Source organism: Protopterus annectens, chromosome 2.part1 (assembly GCF_019279795.1).
Source record: "Protopterus annectens isolate FY-2018-M chromosome 2.part1, PAN1.0, whole genome shotgun sequence".
Taxonomy (NCBI): Eukaryota; Metazoa; Chordata; order Ceratodontiformes; family Protopteridae; genus Protopterus; species Protopterus annectens.
The window spans coordinates 778,749,511-778,768,643 of record NC_056729.1 but is presented as its reverse complement, the minus strand read 5'-3'; the positions used below and the strand labels follow the sequence as shown (position 1 = coordinate 778,768,643).

Here is a 19,133-nt window from a genome sequence, read left to right as displayed (position 1 = left end):
TCGCAGTTTTGTGTATAGTAGTGTGTTTGTATAGAGCGTTGGAAACTCTTATTTCTAATCTCACTTAGATGTTCATTTATGCGATGTCTGAAGGGTCTGGATATTTGTCCTACATAAAAGGATGAACACGTACATGTAGCTAAATAGATAAACCAGTCACTGCTGCAGTTACCAAAAATTCTAATCTGGTACACTTTAGAAGTGTTACTACTAGTAAATTCTTTGCTTTTGAAAATATGTTTACATGCACTGCAGTGACCACAAGGAACACAGCCTACTAGAGAGTCACCAAATAGTGTTTTCTGCATTGGGATTGGTGGGTTGTATCTTTTGTAGTGTGTAAGATGTGAGTTAATCGTTCTGCCCCTACGGTAAGAAAAAGCACATTGATCCGGTAATATCTCATTAAGATGTTCATGCGCCCGCAAAATATCCCAATGATTGTTGATGATGTCCCTAAATTTAGGTGTGTTACTTCCAAATGTGGTGACTAATCTGATGGGTTGGGGTGTCTGTGTATTATCTCCAGTAGTTCTGTGTTTGTATTCCAAAAGTTGTGATCTTTGCATATCTTTAACCAGGGTTGCAGTTTGGGTAATACTATGTTTATTGTAGCCTCTGGTTATCAGTCTTTGTGTAAGGTCTTTTTGGCACTCCTGGTGGGAATCTTCCGAAGAGCAAATCCGCTTCATGCGTAAAAATTGAGACTTGGGTATGTTGTTAATGATGTGGTGGGGATGATGAATAGAAGCATGAAGTAATGTGTTGTATTTTGTAAATTTCCTATGTACCCGAGTTTCCAATGTGTGGTCTTCCTGGCGAGTTATTAGGACATCCAAAAAAATAATTTCTTGATATTCAATAGTTAAAGTAAACTAAAGATCCCATCTATTGCTGTTGAGATATCTAACAACTTCATGTACCAATGTCGCATCACCCCGTCACACCATCCAACAATCGTCTAGATAACGTCTCCAAATATCTAGCTCTTCCACAAAAATGTTGTTGTTAAGAGTCATAAATGAATTGTTCCTCGAAAAATCCCATGAACAGGTCCGCATAAATAGGAGCAAAAGATGCTCCCATAGCTGTACCTCTAACCTGCCAATAAGGCTGGCCCTCAAAGTAAAAAATGTTCTTAGTTAGAACAAATTCAGTTAGCTTGACTAATAAACTGTTAAACCCAGGAGTATATAAATTAGATTTGTCCAACCAATATTCAATCGCTTGTAAACCAGCACCATGTGGTATGCTGGTATAAAGGGAGGTGACATCAAGTTTACAAAGAAACCAGTCAGATTCCAGTTGTGTATCTCTGATGATGTTCAGAAATTCCATGGTGTCTAAGTCTGGACCTAACCAGGGGTAATAATGGTTTTAAATAATATGTCAAAAAAGCTGACAACGGTTCAATAAGAGACCCCTTACCAGAAACAGTTGGTCTGCCTGGTGGACATGTTGGATGTTTGTGCATCTTTGGGAGTAAATATAAGTACTGAGGAATAGGATCTGAAACTTTAAGTTGTTTACATATATGTTGGTTAATGATGCCCTCTTCCATAGCTAAGTCAAGAAATGAGTCAATATGTATTTTGAAATTGGGTGTGGGATCGACAATCATGTGTATATAAAAACGGGCATCAGATAGTTGTTTGTGTGCCTCATCCTGGTACATCTCCCAATCCATTATTACAATGCCACCCCCCTTGTCAGCTGGTATGATAACTATGTTATGGTTGGAACTAAGCTCCTGTAATGCTTGTTGTTCCTGTTTGGTTAGATTATGTTGAATAGGCTGATAACCCTGAGAGAAATGTAGGTCTTTGATAACGCATTCCTTAAATATGGCTACATGTTTGTCCATAGGAGGTTGAAAGTCTGATCTCCCAAACTGGAACCCAGTAGAATTATTTAAGTCTGCAAAAAATATTTTCAGGTTAATAAGTCTGCAGAAGTCATTCAGTTCATTAACCAAAACATGTTCAGAAACAAAAGATGTAGGTACAAAATTGAGACCCTTATTAAGTAGTTTATTGTGAACAGTTGACAATTTGTATGAAGAAATATTATGTACATTGTTTATTGGCTCACAATTTTCCGCAACAATTGTTGTAAATTCTGAGTGTTTCTTTCTGTGTTTTCTTCCCCCCTCTCCATTTTTTGGGCCTAAAGAGTCTAAAGGTTGCTTCCGTTTAGCCACTGGAGATTCTTGGTTGGAAGGGCAGTCAATATCAGTAGTAGAAGATGTTTCGTCTTCTGATGTACCACTTAGTGACTGCATGTTTTTCCTAAGGACAGACCCTAGGTCTTTTCCTCCTATTAGTACCTCTGTAACTGGAGTCTGAAAATCAAAGATTTTTTTGAATCACAAAAGGTTTCCCTTTCTCATAATCAGCCATATCTCTTTGAAATTTCTGAGTTTTCTTTTTAATTAACTGTTCCTCTAATGTAGCTAAATCCTTGGCCAAATTAGTCAAATGATTGTTATAAAAACTTTCAGACTCAAAAGCCTTGGCCTCTTGACATTTAGCATTAATTTCTAAGGTCTGAGTTTCAATCATTCTTTCATAATAAGTGATGAGAGTATCTACAAATAACATTGAGGCTTGGTGTTGTGTTTGTGCCCAATCTGTAGAGAGCTGATCATCAATAACACCCACTAATGGTTGAATGCGGATTCTTAATCCTCGAGGCGTGATGTTTTTCAATTTATAAGCTTTGAACAACTTAAGATGCCAAATATTGGCTCTTAAAGTTCTCATATTCCTAGTTATTTTTTGGAATAATACACCACAAAGATGTTTGGCATCCCCATGTCAATATTTGAATTACCAGAGCTTGATGGGTTTAAGCCAAAAACATCCAAATTATCCTTATCTGCAGATAAACCTTGTAGAATACCTGTAAGGTCCATTGTGCCAAGTAAAGCAACACCGTAAACTAATATTATTTCTTATATTTCTTGTGCCAATGAATGCATACACACCCTATGTATACAGAAAATAATTATAACAGTTATGTGTGTATATTAATTTGGCATCATACAAACATTAGGTGCCTGGTCATTGTAAAGTGTTCACACAATTATCGAAAACTATTTGGATGCCAATATGAGACCTATTGATCATATCAAATGCTAGTCATAACACACCGAGAGAGGCCCAAAAACTCAAATCAAACAAACGTGTATATTATAAAGTAGGTTTATGACCTGATGTCATAGGACTTGAACTCTTTAGGGGGAAGTTTTGTCATCATTTTTGTTGCATCTAGATCTGTTCCTATAAAAACGATATGCTGAGATGGCAACAAGGCAGAGTTTTTGTAATTTATTGTGATTCCTAGGTGAGAGCAGAGCTGTAAGGTGGTGTCCCTTGCTTTTGTTAGTAGATGCTCCATTGTGGAGGTTAGGAGCCAGTCATCTAAGTATGGAAACACTCGGAATCCTAGGCATCTGAAGTGAGCCGTGACTACTGCCATACACTTGGTGAACACACTGAGGGCAGCAGTGAGACCAAAGGGCAGAGCTTGAAACCGGCAGTGACTAGCTCCCAGCCGAAAGCGCAAATGACTCCTCGCCAGTCCATTTTTATGTGGTAGTACGCATCCTGGAGGTCTATAGAGCACATCCAATTGTCTTGTCTCAGAAAAGGGAGCATTGACTGCAGTGTTACCATCCGGAACTCTGACCTTCTTACTGACCTGTTTAATTTGCTGAGATCTTTGGAACTAAAAAGAATCTTGAGTAAATTCCGGATCCTATTTGGTCTGCAAGGACTGTCTGGATGACTGTCTTTTCTCACAACTTTTGTATTTCTAGAGTTGCCTGTTCCCTTTGACTGGGTGGAACGTCCGGGATGTTTTTTATGTCTGGGATGAGGAAGGAAAGAAAAGGGTACGGAGTAACCTCTGTATATGATGCTTTGTACCCAATTGTCTTTTATTTTTAGCCAGGCTTCTGGGTACAAAGATTAGTGACCCCTGACTGCCTCCAGAGATGGACAGGTGGGCCTTCTTTCAGGAGTGCTGAAAGGGATTACCAAGGAAGGATTCCCTGTTGCCCTGATTTTGCAGACCCCCTCTGCCGCATGGCTGGCGTCTTCCATTACTACTTCCCACTCTGCCTCTGGGGGAAGAATCACCACGTGTGTCCAGGAAAGCTATCTAGGATTTTTGGAACCACATTTTTCCACCCTTTTGACATTTTGGAGAAGGTCTAGAAGGTAGGGAAAAACAGACTCTTACAGTAGAGAGAGTTTTCCTTTCTTGATCACACAAGGTTAGTATGTTTGGCCTGAACAGAAACGAGCTGTCGAAAGGAACGTTAACAAAAGAAGATTTAAAGGGATCTGCAAAGTCACACAAGTGCATCCAGGAATATCTCCTTAGGGAAATTCTTGAACCCGCTGCCCTACTTGCTCCATCCGCTGCATAAGAAACGAGTCTCATGGAGGAGTTGACCACTGAATTTAAGGTAGAGAGCTGAGAGGAAACCTTCTCTGACACCCCTTCAGCTACTGAACCTTGGAGAGTATCTCCTAGCTCTTTCAGGAGATCTCTCTGAAGTACGATAAAGTGGGTGAGATAATTCAGCTAAGTGCAAATGTCGCTGAAGAAAAAGTGCGCTTTCCATATCTGTCCATTGTATGACTCCTTGTTCAGCGGATGGACAGAAGAGGATATCCCAAAGTTCTTTTCTGTTGGCTGCCACCACCAACATAACATCTACTGGGCCTCCTTTTGTTAGAAAACTTTTGTCTGGGGGAGATGTGATGAATTTGTTTGGCCTTTGAGGGACAGGCTCCACTGAGTCTGGAGACTCCCACACCTTTCGACAAACTAGGTCCATCAGTTCGTTGAAAGGTGGAGACACCCAAGTGGTGGAAGGGTGAGATCCAAAAGCCTTCAGGTATGCAGACTCCTCCTCGGAAGGGTTGATGGAGTTCCAGCCACCTTAAGAATTTCCAGGATGTCCGTGAAGGAGACATCCTCACAGGGCAACTGTGGGGACCCTTCCAACTCATCAAAGTGTTTATCTGATATGATGGATTCCTCTGGGGAGTCTAAATGCTTCCTCTTGCATAGTCTCTTCTGAGGGACCTCTACAGAAGGGTATTCTGGAAAGGTTTTGGAAGAGACGGCTTCACCCAATGGGGCATCCTGAGGCCTAGTGTCTCTGTGGATGCAGTGGTGCCGAGACAGACACCGGTGTCTTTGGGGGAACAATATCCGTACCAGAGAGTGGGCCTGTCTCTGAGGACAGCACTCTCCTCATCACCTCAAACACCCCCCAGCCCTGATCTGAGGAAACTCCCGGCTCCAAAGAACCAGAGGGCATCCCCGAAACCAAGGGAGGTGGCTCCAAGGCAGATGTAGGAGCTGAGCTCACCCACGCTGATGCCCCAAGAAGCAAGTTTGGATCTGACAACTGTCCAATCCAATTCTCCTCCCTGGACCCGAACAGAGAGCGTCGACTCCTTGAGTTCAGATGGAACCGACGACGTCAGAGCAGTAGTTGGGACCTGAAGATCTTGGGATAGGTCTCGGCTCTGACAGTTCCACTATAAGTTCTGGACATTCTGGCTCAGAGGTCCAAGATCGGACTGAGGAGGAATCATTGGTGAAAGGGTAGGTTTGGTCGGCTCTGAAGCCCTGTGGGTTGGATTCGACAACAGTCTGGCGAGCGCTGGTGTCCTTAACAGCCTCCACACCATGCAATCCACATCATCATCAGAGAGGCTCCTGGAGGATCAAGAGGATGGAGCAGATCATCTAGAGGACTGCAATAAAGGAAATCTCAAGATGGGAAATACCAGTTCCAATTCCGGGGACTGGCTCCTCAAATGAATTTCCATCGGCACCAACACAGAAGGAGCTGAGGTAGCAGGTTTCTTGGGACCGACAGTCTTTGGGTACAGAGCTGAGATTTTAGATAACTTTTCTTGATGGCTCCAACTGAGTACTTAAAGAATTGGACCTTTTCCCCGACTTGTCAGACTTAGAAAGGGGCGATTTGGCCAATTTTGAAGTACCCTGACCTTTTCAGCAAAAGGAGTCTTCAACAAGCCTCTCAATAGGAGTTTATTCTTTCTTTCCAATAAAACTCTGTGGCTAAAGGAGTGACAGATGGCACAGGACTCCTGCAGGTGAACTGCTCCGAGAAAGTACACACAAATGGTGTGTCCGTCAGTCAGTGACATCTTTTGACTACACTTTACACAATTTTTGAACCCAGAGGGTTTAGTTTCCTTAGGGTACTTAGACATTATGATAGTAAACAACAACAATAAAGCAGTTAATAACTATAGAAAAAATAGGTGTATGTATATATATATATATATATATATATATATATATATATATATATATATATAAATATACACACACACACTAGCACTACTATTTTTATTTTTTTTTTTAAACAAGAACAATAAGGAACATGCCAAAAAGAAAAAAAAAAAAAAACACTCAGGAAGAAAAGCCCTCTAATTTCAACGGGCAGAGACATTTATCTAATTTAAATGAATCTGCCTAAAGTTAAGGAGGAAGAAGACAAAGGGGGGAAAGGAAAGCCCTCTATCTAAGATGGGCTTTAAAGCAGAGATAGGGGAAAAAGCCAAGGCCCAACAGCAACAATAACTCAGAAGAGAAACGGAAGTACACACAATTCACTCAGAAATGTTAACTATAATAAAATAATGAAATAATGTGAAGAAAAAAGAAGTTATGTACTCACCTAACGTTCCATGTGAGTCATTCATCTCGCCTTCATTCTTACTGATGGGTTCGGAGCCAATCCTCGGCTCCGAATCGGGCAACTGCAAAAGCTCAAGGTCTTCAACCAGCTTGAGGCCAACTCCCTATCCCATGATCCACCCTGATCTTCCCTCAGATCTTGTTTGCTGCCTGACTACCTAGCTGTATAAATATGCCACTCAGAGAGCTGGATGTGACAATGCACCATATAAGAAAGGTGATGGACCTCAAGTAGACTGGATGGGGTTTGGAGGGTGGGACATAAGAATGAAGGTGAAATGAACAACTCACATGGAACATTATGGTGAATACATAATTTCTTTATGTGAAGTTGTTCTATCCTTCTGTTCAAAAAAGCAACAATAACTCAGAAGAGAAATGGAAGTACACACAATTCACTCAGAAATGTTAACTGATGGGTAGAGTCCCAAGCACCATCTTTCTCGGGTGGCTCACGTGAGAATATTCCTCAGAACTGTAGAACCAATGGAGGTCCTGTCCCTGGAGGCCTTGTCTACTTTGTAATAAGTGATAAAGGTATGAGGTCTTGACCAGGTAGCTGCTGCACAAATAGAATCTAATGGTAACCCTGCAGAAAAGGCTAATGAGGTTGAAACAGCTCTAGTAGAGTGGGCCCTTATTTTTTGTTGCAAGGGAGCATTCTCAACAATAAATGAAGGAAATGCAATCAGATAGCTATCTTGAGAAGGTTACTTTTGTCACTGAGGCACCCTTTTTTGACTCTGACAAGAAAACAAAGAACTGATCCACTGATCTAAATTGTTTTGTTCTATCTAGATAAAATCGGAGTTGTCTATGAACATCAAGTCTGTGCAGCATGTGTTCCATCCTATTTGTGTATTGAGGAAAGAAAATGGGCAACTCAATGGATTGGCTAAGATTTGTCTCTGAACAAACTTTTGCTAAAAATGATGGATTAATTCTGAGCAAAACTCTCATTATGGAAAATTAGATAAGGAGGTTTGCTGGTCAAGGCCTACAACTCCGAGCAGAAGTAATGGCTATCAGAAAAATAGTCTTCCATGAAAGGAATTTCAAAGGACAGGAGGAGGCTGGTTCGAAAGGAGGTAACATTCTGGAGAGAACAAAATTTAGATTCCATGGCATGACTGGAGCCTGATGAAGCGTTTGTTATAACGCGAAAGCGCTTACTTTGCAGCTGTTTTATTGTTTTATACAATAAATGTGTTCTTATTACTTCAAGGAGAAGATTTTTATTTACGTTTTGCAGCATATGGTGCACCTTCTTGTCTTTTCACTTGCGCATTCAATTCTTCTTTGGAGGTGCTTCATCTAGCAGGGACTATTTGTTTTTTGTATGACTGGAGCTCTGATTGGTGGCCTCAAATGAATGGTACCTTTAAGAAAGGCTTTAGTAAGTTGATGTGACATGACAGTGGAGCCTTAAAAGCCAAGATGAAAGTTTGAGATTGCTGCTAATTGAACTCTGATGGTAGCTGCAGCAGCTCCTTCGTTGAAAAATGTTGTTAGTAAATCCAATATAGATGGGATGGGAGCTAGATAAGGATCAACATCATTCTGAGATGCCCATAAAGAAAATCGCTTCCATTTGCTAAGATATAACTTTCTGGTGGATGATTTAGGGAGGATGTTATAATATGTTGGGCCTCAGCTAAGAGGTTGTAAATCCTGGCTATTGTGGGAATTGGAGCAATCAAGCTGTCAGTTTGAGGGAATGAAGAGAAGGATGAAAAGCCCCCAATGAATGGGTCAACAGATCCAGAACTGGGTCCAGGATCCAGGGTTCTTCCAAGAGATGAGGCTGGAAGAAAGGGAACCAAATCTGCCGAGGCCAGTAAGGGGCTACTAAGATCATGGTCCTTCTGTAATACTTTGGGAATCCGAGGGAAAGGAGGAAAGCCATAAAGGAGACCCAGGGGCCAATTGTGCACGAGTGCATCCCTTGAGGCATCCCCCGGCAGGGGAATCAGGGCAAAGTAGCTGCTGCATTTAGTGTTTGTTGGGGTTACAAAGAAATCGCAGCAAGGCTGGCGCCACCTGCGGAATATCCTTTCCGCTACTCATTTCTTTAGGGACCATTCATGAGGCAGTAGAACTGCCCTGCTTAGCTTGTCTGCTATCGCACTGGATTTCCCCAGGATGTGCGTTGCTATCAGAAAGCACTGGGCGGAGATTGCCCACTGCCATATTCTCATGGCCTCTCGACACAGAGGGTAGGATTTGGTTCCTCCTTGTTTGTTGATGTACCAGACCACTGACATGTTGTCTGTCTGAATTGCAATTGTTCCCAGAGGTAGAGAGTCTTGAAAGGACTGCAACGCTAGAAGTACCTTTCTCATCTTCAGAACATTTATATGCAGATGAGCCTCGTATTTCTTCCATGTGCCTTGTGCTGTTCTTCCCTGATAATGCCCCCCCCCAATCAGGGAAGCGTCCTTGGTCACTGTGGCTATGGTATTGGGTAGAACGATTGGACGTCCCAGAGATACATGATGAGACGTCAGCCACCACTGAAGGTCCTTTTTGCACGTATTCATTATGATAATTTGGTGTGACATTGGAAGCTCCTGAAAGGACCATTGAGAGAATAGGAGCCATTGTAGAAATCGCATGTGCATTCGAGCGAGGAGAATGGCAATGATTTCTCCTGCCATCAATCTTAGCAATTTGAGTACCATTGTGACTGGAGCCATTTTCCTTGGAAACAGGTCTAATATTTGTTTTCGTAAGAGAGAAATTCTTTCTGGAGGCAGACAATGTCACTGAAACTGTGATTAGTTCTGCTCCTATAAAGACCGTCTGTTGCAATGGCAATAAGGCAGATTTTTCTGAGTTGATGGTAATCCCCAATTGACTGCAGAGATTTAAGGTTGTGTCCCTCGCATGAAAAGTTGATGCTTGGTGATGGCATTGAGAAGCCAGTTGTCTAGATATGGAAACACCTGGAATCCCAACCATCTCAGGTGAGTGGTGACTACTGCCATACATTTGGTGAACATTCTGGTGGCTGTAGAGAGACCAAAGGGCAGAGTGCGAAATTGATAATGGCTGGCTTCCAGCCGGAAGTGTAGATGCTCCCTGGATGGTCTGTCAATCTTTACATGGTAGTATGCATCCTGAAGATCTATAGAGCACATCCAATTGTCTTTCCCCAGAAAGGGGAGGATTGACTGAAGCGTGACCATCCGGAACTATCGTTTTTACTGACTTGTTTAGTCTACTTAGGTCCAGAATAGGTCTCCAGTCCCCTGTTTTCTTTGGAACTAAAAAGAACTTTGAGAAAGTTCCAGATCCTCTCTGGTCTGCTGGGACTGGCTGGATGACTCTTTTGTCCAGCAACCTTTGGACCTCTAAGGCTGCTTGGTCCCTGTGACTGGGTGGAATGTCTGGGATTTTCTTTACTAGAGGGGGTAGAGTGGCAAAGGGAATTGAGTATCCTCTGGATATTATGCTTTGTACCAAATTGCCTTTTGTTATTTTTAGCCAGACGTCTAGGTACAAAGATAGGCATCCCCCTGACTGCCTCCAGAGATACACAGTCGGGCCTCCTCTCAGGAGCGCTGATAGGGCTTGCCAAAAAGCTGATCTCTGACACCCTGGTTCTGTGGACCCCCTCTGCTGCATGGGCGACGTCTTCCATTACTCCCTCCTCTCCCTCTAGAAGGGGGTTCACCACGAGTGTTCTGGAAAGATCCTTGAGATTTACGGAACCATATCTTTCCACCCCCCCCTCCCTTTGGGGTAAGGTCTATTCGGGGTAGAAAAACGTACTCCAATGGCAGACAAGGTCTTTCCATCTTTTTCACTCCTGCTAAGTGTTTCCTTTACCTTAGGTCCGAAAAGGGACGAACTGTCAAAGGGGGTGTTAATGAAGGAAGACTTAAAGGGTTCCGCAAAGGAACATGAGCACATCCAGGAATGTCTCCTGAGAGCGATTCCTGTACCCGCTGCTCTGCTCGTACCATCAGTTGCATATGACAACAGATGCATGGAAGAGTTCACTATCTAATTAAGAGTGGAGAGCTGGGAAGTTACCTTGTCCGAAACTCCCGCAGCTACTGAACCCTGCAGGGTGTCTCCTAGCTCCTTGAGGAGATCCCTTTGTAACCTTGTAAAATGTGTGAGGTAGTTCAGCAATCGAAGGATGAAGGCCTCTGAACTAAACATATGCTTCCTGTATCTGCCCTTAATCCTGCATTCTCTATTAGGAGGATGAACAGATGAAGATGTCTCCAATAATTCCTTCTTGGTGGCTGCTGCCTCCACCATAGCATCAACAGGTACTCCTTTAGTAAGGTAAAGTCTGTCTTGAGGGCTAGTTATAAATCTGTTAAGCCTCCTGGGGACAGGCACCGTGGTGTCTGGGGACTCCCATGCCCTTCGAGTGAGTAATTCGAGCAACTCATCGAAGGGAGAGACACCCAAGAGGTGGAGGGTTCAGACCCAAAAGCCTTCAGGAGTTCTGACTCATCATCAGAAGGGTTAAATGATTTCCAGCCACCCCTCTAAGAATCTCTAAGATATCTGCAAAGGAGATATCTTCTGAGGGGGACCGTGAGGACCCTTCTGACTCATCCAAGTCAGTATCCGAAGTGACCGACTCCTGTGGGGAGTCCAGATGCTTCCTCTTGCAGAGTTTCATCCTAGGCACTTCTTCAATGGGAGCTTCTGGAGAGATCTCGGAAGAACATGGCTCACCCAATGGGTCTTCCTGAGGCTCAGGATCTCTATGCTTCAACGGAGCATGTGCTGAAGAGGCAGACACTGGTGCTTTTGGGAAGGGAGCTGCTCAAACTGATAGAGTGATAGTCAGAGCAACAAAGCCCTCTTCATAGCCTTGAAGGCTCCTCGGTCCAGACGAGAGGAATCCCTCAGATTCGAAGATTTGATGGAAACCATCTGTGCCGGTATGGAGGGCACCAAGCCAGAGGTCGGGGCCAAACTCACTCGGGCCAAAGCCCGGAGAGATAAAGTCGGCACCGACAAGTCTGTCCTACTATCCTCCCCGGACCCGACCAGTGAGTGTCGGCGCCGAAGACATCAGGGCAGTCGGGGTTGAAAAACCTAGAGTAGGTGTCGGACCTGAGGGTTCCACAATCATCAGTTCCATGCTCTCTGACTCCGAAGCTTCCATGCAGATTGGAGGAGGAACAAAAGATGTTGGAGGAACTAAGGTCGGCTCGAAGCCCCTGGGGTCAGTGCCGGTATCTGTAGAAGCTTCTTCACCACAAGGTCTACATCCAAATCAGACAGTCTACTTGAGGTCTGTGAAGAATGTGACAAAGTCACCGATTGCAATATGGGAGACTTCAAGGTAGGAGGATACTGGCTCCAAAGTCGGGGACTGGCTCCTAACCAAAACGACATTCGCTTCCAAAGGCTGTGGAACCGATGTCGAAGCTTTACTAGAAGCTGATTTTAAAGTAGATGGGCTTTCTGTCAGTTCCAATGTCTTTTTGGAGTGCTTATCTAACTTATCCAGTGAATTTTGAAAAGAGGATTTCAGCAGACCCTTATCCATAAGCTTTCTTTTTCTCCCACGTAGCACTCTGGAGTTAAAGGAGTGGCATATCACACAGCTTTCCTGTAGGTGTACCTCACACAAACAGTAGACATATTCAGTATGTCCATCAGTTATAGACATCTTTTGCCCACATCTTGGGCATTTTTTGAAGCCAGACTTGGCCTTTTCCTTCTCTTGCTGGGACATATTTCCAAAGACAATTACTAAGAAAAGTCAAACACAGCAAGAAAGCCCTAAAAAAAGAGAGGGCTCTAACAATAATATGCACACACAAAGAACTAGTAAAGCCTTAGAAAAGAAGGCTCTAATAAATTTAGCTAGTAATGCAAATATTTATTTGCCCTATATAAAAAGAAGGGCTGTAATTTACCAACTAGCACACACCACACACAAGTAATACAATAGAAAAGACTTAAAGGCCTTAAAGTAAATATTGTGGGAAGAAATACCCAAGGAATTCTTATGGCTAGGCATGTACAGGCCCTAAGACCGATAGCCTAGTACCAACCTATGAACACGGCCACTAACATCTAATTATAATATTAGAAAAGACAACTAGGTGCCCTGAGAAAAAAAGGGATATAGTCTAATATAAAGCACTCTGTATGAAATACACGAGATAAAGAGAATAAATGGGCCTAAAAACATGGCCACTAATTAGAAAGACCACTAAATGCCCTGTAAAAAAAGAAGGGCTATACTCCAAGATAAGCACACACTCTATATATTATGAAAATAAGAGAAAAAAAGGGGCCTAAAAAAACATGGCCACTAATTTCTTAGTAATTAAGCTAACTGAGATAGGGAGAAAAGGTCTAAAAAAAAAAAAAAAAAAAACGGTCCTAATAACTAACTATATTATCTATAGTAATATCAGAAAAGACTAAACACTATCACTAACTATTTAAATGACTAAATAAGCTACCAAGCTAATTTAACATCTATAACAATATACAATGCTATATACTGTTTTTTCCTTGTCTCTGTAATAAAACAAAAAAAAATCTCTTGTTTTCCCGCCTTACTGAACTAGAGTAGTCCAGTTTCAGAGTTGCTGATCCCTGGGCTTTGTTTTTAGTTCCTGTTACTGATCCATTGCCTTATTAGGAAGGAGGGAAGTTTCTTTGCTTACCAGTGGGAGTGGGAAGCACTGAACGGCCTTTTTGTCTGATTTGGTGAAGTTTCAGCCAGAAACTAGTAGTCCATTGGTCGTTTTGGGCCAATTCCTAGCTCCCTTCAGCCCCCTGCTATAAAACACGCGTAAGCGCGATTTAGCGCGGAGTTACCACTGTTGCACACAAGAGCAGCGGTGGTAAACAAGGTTAAACTATTTTGGCCATCTAAATTCCACTCTTCCAATTTTCCCTTAGAACTACGTTCCTTGAGCTGTACTGCTGATCTAACCAGCATATCCTATAACTGAAAAGTTCATCTCTACTTGATTCCCAAGTAGACTATTCTCTATCTGTAAAGCCTAGCACTTACTCCTACAGTACTTGCACCTTGATAAAGCACTCTTATTATAGATAGTACCCCACCAGCCTAAAACCCACTTCCCCCGGAGTCCTTTGAAAGTCTCTTTATCTACTACTTCTAGTATGTCGAGGGATCAGTTGCTAGTGTCCTCTCCAGCTCAACTGGTGAACCTGGGAATATTGAGGCAATGTTACAACTGCCTCATGTACACAGACAATCCTCTCCTTCTCCCACAAAACACAAATACATGCGAGAGATGCAACTATATGGCCAAACTGGAGGCTGAGCTCTCTCAACATAGGACTGGCAAGACCAGACAGGAGGAGAAGGTAACCACACACAATACATATCCAGTCACACATGGTACCATCACAACTTCAAATCATACACATACTCACACAAAGACATACTCGGAGGCTCTGATCAAAAATTTACCAAAACAGCAGAGGCCACCAAAGCAGACACCCAAACAACTACCACCTCACGACCCAACACATGCAACACATAGACCACACAGTCAGAGTGTCAAACAGTCACAGCCCTTAAGGCCAAACAAAATGCCAGACACACTTGTCATTGGTGATTCCATAGTCAGACACACTGACGTCCCGCTCACCAGACTGAGTAAAGAGAAGGTCACAGTAAGCTGCCTGTCGGGCGCTAGAATCCGCCACATAACGCAAGCACTCAGGTCTCTCAACAGCAGGTACAAGTACGACTCAGTCATTGTCCACGCTGGTGTCAACGACCTGAGACGTACCTCCTTGGGCTACATGAAAAGGGACATCGAGGAGCTCTCTGATTATGTAGCCCAGGCAGGTATGACCCTGACCTTGAGCAGTATCCTACCTTCACCTAGAATGATGCCACAATACAGTGATAAGATGATCAGCTTTAATAATTGGCTTAAATTCTGGTGTCATTCAAAGGGGATCAATGTCTGTCTGCCTGGGATGACATGCTGGACAAGCCATGCTGCTTCTGAAGGGACGGCTTGCACCTGTCACCCTGGGCTTCGGATATTGGCAAAGACTCTTGCCACCCCCATAGTGCCTTTTTAGGCAAGGCTCAAATTCTAAACCTACCACCCTAGAACACCAAAAGGAAAAAACTAAGGGTAATGCTGCTCAATGCCAGAAGTCTCAATCTCAAGATGCACGCACTCGAGGCCCTTCTCAATATGGAGAACATCGATGTCTGTGCTGTGACAGAAACCTGGTTCAAGGCTCCTGAGAGCACCCCAGCACTAACAGGTTTCACCTCATATCATGCGTTCGGCCCCAAAATCCGGACAACACCAAGAAAGGAGGGGGGGGTGTCCATATTCATAAAGGACACCCACACCTCAAGGTTGGTGGCAACGCACGATGCATCGGAGACCATCCAGGTGCTATTAACCATAGGCAAGACTGCTCTGCAATTTGTAGCATGTTACAGGCCACCCTCTCAAACTCCGGAACCTCACATGGCCTTCCTGAAAACATTGGAGGGGATAAATGTATCTCCAAACACCATCATACTAGGTGACTTCAACTACCCTAATATAGACTGGGAACACTACTCAAGCCCGAACACTCTAACCCAAAGATTCCTGGAGTTCATAAACTCAAATGCCATGGAACAACTAGTCACCATCCCCACAAGAGGAGAAAACATACTTGATCTCATCATCACGAACATGGGATCAAAATGTTCAACACCGGAAGTATACCCCTCACTGGTGAGATCAGATCATAAACTAATCTCGCTGGAGGTCCTCATCCTGCCCCCACCTGAAACAAAAAAGACCACAGTGAAAAACTTCTCAAAAGCCGATTTCACACTTCTAAAAACTAGTGTGGTCTCCTTTAAGGCCCCTGAGCCAGTGGTAAACATTACTCAAACCGCTGAATCACTTACAAATGCCTTCTACCAGCACCTACAGGACTGCATGGATCAGGCAATCCCAAACAAAACTAAGACTCTCTGTACCAAAGGCAAGCGTCCAGTCTGGTGGACCCCAGCCATAAACAAGCTCTACAACAAAAGGAGGAAGCTACTACAAGATAGAGCAAAATCCTTGAAAGGTAAGACACCTTTGATCATTATAAGTAAAAAACTAAGAGCTCTCATAAAATCATCCAAGGCAAATTTTGAGAGAAAAATCGCCAAGGACTCTAAAGAGACTCATAAGGCCTTCTTTAGCTATGTTAGAAACCTAGGAGGAAACTCCCAGATATGCTCAGAATTAGTTCAAAATGATGTGAAAATTACTGAACCTACACACATTGTCAACATACTGGCTGACAGGTTCAGTGCAAACTTCCCCAAAAGGAGAGATATGTATTCCAGAGGATTGTAGCCCCCCAAACATCTCCAACGCCCAGGTGAGAACTGCCCTCACTAAGGCAAAAACACAGCATCCATGGGACGGATGGTGTCCCGGCTGTGTGCTTCATGAACTCAACGAGGAATTAAACCCACAGTTAGGACAGTTGTTTAATCTTAGCCTCACCTCAGGATACGTGCCCAAGGAGTGGCGCAGGCGACTGTGGTCCCACTTCATAAGGGCAGTGCCTCCACAGACCCTGGAAATTACCGCCCCATTAGCTTGACAAGCCTTATCTGCAAAGCCATGGAGAGGATCATAATGGAACTCATAAATAAAGACATAGGGAACTTGCAGACTTTGGATCCAACCCAGTTTGGCTTTGTCAAAGGCAGATCCTGCCTCTTAAACTTGTTTGACTTTTTCGAGACAGTCACCAAGGCCATTGATGAGGGAAAGGCAGTCCATACAGCCTACCTCGACCTGGCAAAGGCCTTGACACAATACCCCACTCAGGTATCATCGAAAAACTCATCAGCTTGAATGTAAACCCATACATCACAAGATGGGTTGCAAACTGGCTAAGTGACAGAACCCACAGGGTCAGAGTTGCTGGAGCCATGTCAGACTCAAAGCCTGTCACAAGTGGTGTCCCACAGGGCTCAGTCCTGGGTCCACTCTTGTTCGGCATCTACTTTTCTGAAGTACAAGCAAACACAGGAGGGTTATGGCTGACAAAGTTTGCAGATGACTGCAAACTGGGCGCCATAGTCGAAAACACATCTGACACAGATATCCTCCAGAAGGGCCTCACAGAAACGGATAACTGGTGCCAGAGCCATGGCCTGAAGTTAAACGCCAAAAAATGCATAGTCATACCCTTCGGGAAAAACAAGGTTACCCCTAGCTACTATATAGGTGGCAATCCACTGAGCACAGAAAAATTCAGAGATCTGGGGACCCAGGTTGACAGTAGCCTTTCGTTTGACACTCATGTTGCTAAAGTAGTTAGGAAAACCTTCTATATCACCCACCTGATCATGAAGGGATTCACATCTAGATCAAGGGAGGTCATCGTCCCCCTGTACTCATCACTCATTAGACCTATGATTGAGTACAATGCCCCGTTCGGAATGTATCTGACCAGACACCTGCTGCAGCTTGAAAGGCCCCAAAAGTTCCTCACCAAAAGGATAAAGGGTCTCAAAAATATGTCTTATGCTGCCCGACTGAAAGAACTCCAGCTCTATTCAGTCTCATACCGCTTGCTCAGAGGTGACCTGTGCCTGACATATAAGGCCATGTCAAACCCAGATTTGATGAATATGCTTCACCTCAAAAATCTAGATCCCTCAAAACCACAAGGGCGGGAGATTTAAACCTTGACACGGTTATAAATAGAACGTGCTGGAGGGACAGATTCATCACCCAGAGACTCCCTATGCTGTGGAACAAAATCCCGGTACATGTGAGGCAGAGCACCTCTCTGGCCTTGTTCAAGAGGAATCTTGACCAATGGATGGGAGATTGCAGATATACCCCAGGGATTACTTCAGTGTCACTGCTTGACAGAGGCACAGCAAAATGATAGGCATAGTTTTTATTCAAACTAAAGGGGTGGCGAAAGCCACATAACTATGGGCTAGGCTTATAAATGCCCTTGGGCAGATAGCCTAGTATGAACCTATGAACCTATAAATTTGAGAAGAATAAAGTAATTCACTGGCCAGAGCTGGTGAATGTCCGATCAAGTTGCAACAGCAAACGAAATCTGAGGGGAAGATCAGGGTGCATCATGGGATAGGGAGTGGCCTCAAGCTGGTTGAAGACCTTGAGCTTTTGCAGTTGGCTAAGTCGAAGCAGAGGATCAGCTACGAACCCATCAGTAAGAATGAACAGCGAGATAGAACAACTTCACATCTATTAATTTTGACACAAGGTGGAGAGAAAAAAATTCTACTTAGCCAGAGCAAGCAGGAAAGCACCCAATCTTGTTTAGCGGCAAATGAGATCTGGGGAGCTTTCCTAGAGCATGATGGGATAGGGTTTTCAGCCACGAGTCAGTAGAAGGCCTCAAGCTTTTTTATAAGGCCGAGTCGGAACCAAGAAACCAACCAGTTAAGAATGAAGGTGAGACAGGACATCATCACATTAGAAGATTTTTCCAGTGATATAAGGACCGACAGACAAACAGTTTGTACAGTTTGAGAAAGTAGTGGCTGGGTAAACCCTCCAAGTTTGGAGTTAGATATAATATCCACAGACATGAGGTGCACATAGTGTGTAAGAGCTAGAGCTTTTCAGACATTTGCCAGTTTTACATATCGAGAGAGGAAATAGATACAAATAAGGGACTGGAAGTGAAGGCTAGAGTTCTGAAGACAGTGCACAAAATTTTGGCTGTGATCCCCTGCCTCAACTTAAAAAATGTGTATGCTTATTCATATAGGTCATTAATAAAAGCTGGTGATATACTATGTTTTGAAGCACTAAAACTTAAATTCTTTAACTGTTTACTAACTGGGTAGATTCACAATTGAGTAAATGTATTTCCACTCCTATGTTTACAATACTTGAAGGTCCAATAAACCTATAGTTAAAAGTAGTAAAATATATACTTATAATTTTAATGTTTCTTACAATTATTTAGGTCTGCCATTTGACTTCCTACTAGAGGCAAGACATACAAGATTAGAAAGAGCATGCGCTTATTACAGAAAGCCAGGCCTTAAAATGTGGGGATGGTGGACAGCAAGTTAATTCAGAATAACAAATTTTTTCCACAAGTTAGGTAAACATATATTTGTAGTATCTCATATTGCAGCTGGCTCTGTTTTAATATGTCACAAAAACTTACTTTTCTGTTGATTTGTCTGTTGATTGTTCAGGTGTCTTCAAAGCTGAATGCTCTGGGGAATGTGAGTGTGATCTAGGAGAGGAATCAAGAGGTGATGAAGTCCGCAAAGAGGAAGTACTTAGACCATGGCGACGCATCTCCTGAACTGCTCTCTCCCTGCAATGATGGTGAAAAGCTTGCTCAGCAACGCATTATTGTACACAAATAAA

The 19,133-nt window shown here is 43.3% G+C and overlaps 1 protein-coding gene across 1 annotated transcript in view; it reads right to left on the bottom strand.

The window, feature by feature from the left end:
• CEP135 (centrosomal protein 135) overlaps positions 1 to 19,133 on the bottom strand; it is a 2,183,066-nt gene that overhangs the window by 102,066 nt on the left and 2,061,867 nt on the right. Inside the window, 1 exon segment of the mRNA XM_044062480.1 lies at positions 18,925 to 19,080. Coding sequence (XP_043918415.1) covers positions 18,925 to 19,080 — 156 coding nt within the window.